This window comes from Lolium rigidum, chromosome 2, assembly GCF_022539505.1.
Source record: "Lolium rigidum isolate FL_2022 chromosome 2, APGP_CSIRO_Lrig_0.1, whole genome shotgun sequence".
In the NCBI taxonomy this organism is placed as follows: domain Eukaryota; kingdom Viridiplantae; phylum Streptophyta; class Magnoliopsida; order Poales; family Poaceae; genus Lolium; species Lolium rigidum.
This window is the reverse complement of record NC_061509.1, coordinates 158400187-158403643: the sequence shown is the minus strand read 5'-3', so window position 1 is coordinate 158403643 and position 3457 is coordinate 158400187. Positions and strand designations below refer to the sequence as shown.

Sequence of the window (3457 nt, the reverse complement as noted above, 5' to 3'; positions counted from 1 at the left end):
TTATACCTTTACCAAATTAAATAAATTTAGAATGTGTTATTCCTACAATGTTTAGAAATATATGAAGTATTTATTCTAAATATTTAATATAGCAATAAAATGAAACTCATGTTCTACTATCAAAAATATCATTCCTCTGGTATTTTTTAAAATAGAATTTTCAACCATATCTTTGTAATTAATCTTCTCCAATATACTATTCTCAAGTTCTACTTGACTAGGTAATTCAAACAATTCGATATAACTACTTCTACTTGACTAGGTAATTTGCAGCTGTTCAAACAATTTGCTAGCAATCCTCTCATAAGTCATTGTCACACCCCTTTCCCCCTTGCCGGTATGATTGCCGACGTGAGGCACGATCGAGATCGCCTGAACTCAACTGAAACAGAGAGAAAAGCAGAGAGAGAGTAGCGAGAGGAGTTTGGTTCTATTCCAATCTTCAGACTTCTTCGATACCCTGGCATCGCAGCCGCAGCTTGGTTCTTATCGTCACCACACCACATGTCAAGCCCATTGCAGTCAGCCCACAGCCCATGTCCGCTGGGCCCAGAATATCATAATGGACGGGCATGACATTACCGCCCCCAAAAAACATTGCTTGCCCCCAAGCAATGGATCGCTCCGGTTGCAGCACCGTTGAGCTCCAGTTCATATATAGGAACCTTGTGGTAACATGTATTACCCCTTGACAACTTTCCACTTTTCTTCCAACTTGCTGCAGATTGTCAATGAATTGATTGGAGGACTGAAAGGAGTACAGATCTTCAAGTGTGAATTTCTACTTGTTCTTGTTTAGTACAGAATATCCATCCTGCCATGGAAGAGCCTCTAAATTGCCTGGATCCCACTGTTTGTACTGATCCTCCAAATTACCTGGATCCCACTGTTTGTACTGAAGCTGACTCTCGAATGCGTTAGCAGTAGTGGCACCTTCTAGCAAACTCAGCATATCTGGCAGTTCATTATTACTGGCCACTGCCACCATAAGAAAAGTCATCACAATTCCTAGGTCAACCCACTGGAAATAATACTCAGCTGCAAGAACTATTGTATTGTTGTCCCCGCAGCCCTTGAAATTCATCAGCAGATTATTCTTGGAGTAAACAATGTTGTGTTCAGCAAAGGGAGTTCTATTTAGTGGCAAGCTTGCAATTGTGAAACCTCCAGGATCCCAATCGATGTGCAAGCTGCTAGCAAAGAGTTGCTCTACATGAAAGGAAAAAATATCTTGGCGTATAAGCACTATCTGAGCTGGTGGGGCATGAGCATACTCAAGTAAGATATGGCGTGCACACCCTTTAGTTGTCGTTTCCCTGATAATCTGACTCAAGATGCTTGGGGTAAAGCCATAAACTGATACTGAACCAATACTCTTTAAATCTTGAGTGCAACCCGTTGATTGCAACAGCTTGGTCAGACTAACTCCATGATTACAAGGGTTATTTGCAAAACAACTAGCCTGGAACTCAGGACAAGTATCCATATCATGCTCAATGAACAACGAACAATCACCAACATGAGTGAGCACGGTGTCACCAAGCTCCTCATCCAACACTATGTCCTTGGAAATCCTTTCAGCACACAGATCCTCTGCAGATGCCAAACCAAGTTCGCAAAACAGAGACACGCAACCTATATGAGTGATCATATCTTCACAATTCTCATCATAAGTCTGACGGATAGCACTGTCCATGTCCATCTTGTCTTTAGAAATGGCTAGCATTTCCTCACACACTGCATGAGCAGCTCCCACAACTAGTGTCTCTGGTGGCAATACATCAACAACACGATTGTGCAAACCTGGAATGACTGCCATCAAGGATGAAGATGGACTGGATAGCTTCACCGCAGGTGCAAACATGAGTTCGACATGGCCGTTGTTGATGTAGTGGCCAAGACTTTTTGTCGAACACCTACTGGGCATGGGGGAAGCGACGACGGCTGCCACTTCCGGAGCACCAGTACCCACGACCTGATGCAGGGAGATAAGCAAGGGAGGCAAATGCTTGATCTCTGGCTGCTTGCGTGCTTGATCCGGTGCAGACAACGACATGGTGGTGGCAGAAAACAACTGCCTGGTGGCCGCCTGCTCTTCCTGCTTCTTGACGTCCAATGGCCGAGCACATGAAGCAAGCAACCTGCGTGACTCATTGAGGCTCGCCGTGATTGCTGTGAGCCTCGCCTCCATCGTTGCTTTTGCCTCACCCATCGCCTCCAGACACTGCGTCGGGGATGGCTTGGAGGGCGCCATGGTGACTCCTCGCTGAATCCGAGCAAGCCCGCCTGCGCCTCCGAGTCCACCGCCGCCAACGCCTCCGAGGACACTGCTGCCTGTGCCCCCCAGTCCACCGCCGCCAACACCTCCGAGGACACTGCCGTCTGCGCCTCCCAAACCACCGCCGCCCTGAGTCATGTTGCCCTTCATACCTGCGTGAGGCGAGCTGAGCTTGTGAGCCGCCGAGGACGCCCATGGAGCGTTGCCCGTCCACGTTGCTGCGGTGGTGTGCAACGCGCCCTTCCCCGCGACCATGGAATCCACTGGGTCCGGGTCGTCCTCTTCCGGCAACGGGTACTGGATCATCTTCAAGGCATGCGAGGTGTTGTTGACCCGCTGGTTGAGCGATGCGAGATGGCGCACCGCATCCGCGTTCGCCTTGGCCCCCTCCTGGACCGCGACGGCGATGAGGTTGAGCTGCGCCACCAGCGATTGCTGGGTGGTGTCCATGACCGAAACACGCCCGTGCAGCAGATCAACTGCCGAGCGAATCTCGGTGAGTGCGGTCGCCGTAGTGGCCGCCGCTTCCCCCATCGCGGTGATGACCAACTGCGTGTGTGGAGATGGTTTGGCGATTTTGGTCGGCGCCGTCGTGACTCCTCACCGGCGGGCAACCAGATCGACGGTTTGACCGAATCAGGAGGTAAATCCCCACAAATTCGCACCGCTTCTCCGAATTTACAGCCCGATGCAGCGAATTGGGAGTTTCAACCTTGGCCCCCGCGGATCGAACTAGAATCTGATACCAATTGTCACACCCCTTTCCCCCTTGCCGGTATGATTGCCGACGTGAGGCACGATCGAGATCGCCTGAACTCAACTGAAACAGAGAGAAAAGCAGAGAGAGAGTAGCGAGAGGAGTTTGGTTCTATTCCAATCTTCAGACTTCTTCGATACCCTGGCATCGCAGCCGCAGCTTGGTTCTTATCGTCACCACACCACATGTCAAGCCCATTGCAGTCAGCCCACAGCCCATGTCCGCTGGGCCCAGAATATCATAATGGACGGGCATGACAGTCATAAGCCACGAGTTGCAGCGGGGTACTTGTACCTTGAGTCCTTGTCTGCTTGACGCATGAACTGGCCAATCGGCAAGGATCACTGGACCAGGCTACAGAAGAGCAATCTGAGGCGGCACGCCGGCGCGAGGACACGGCGCGAACGATCGGAACGAACCAG

The 3457-nt window shown here is 50.3% G+C and overlaps 1 protein-coding gene across 1 annotated transcript; it reads right to left on the bottom strand.

The window, feature by feature from the left end:
* Positions 1-327: 327 nt before the first annotated feature.
* Positions 328-3288, bottom strand: LOC124692495. The gene is made up of 2 exons (XM_047225885.1): positions 1299-3288; positions 328-1190 (listed from the first exon to the last, which is right to left on the bottom strand). The coding sequence occupies exons 1-2, from the start codon at positions 2810-2812 to the stop codon at positions 782-784; spliced, it is 1923 nt and encodes a 640-aa protein (XP_047081841.1). The 5' UTR covers positions 2813-3288; the 3' UTR covers positions 328-781.
* Positions 3289-3457: the final 169 nt, after the last annotated feature.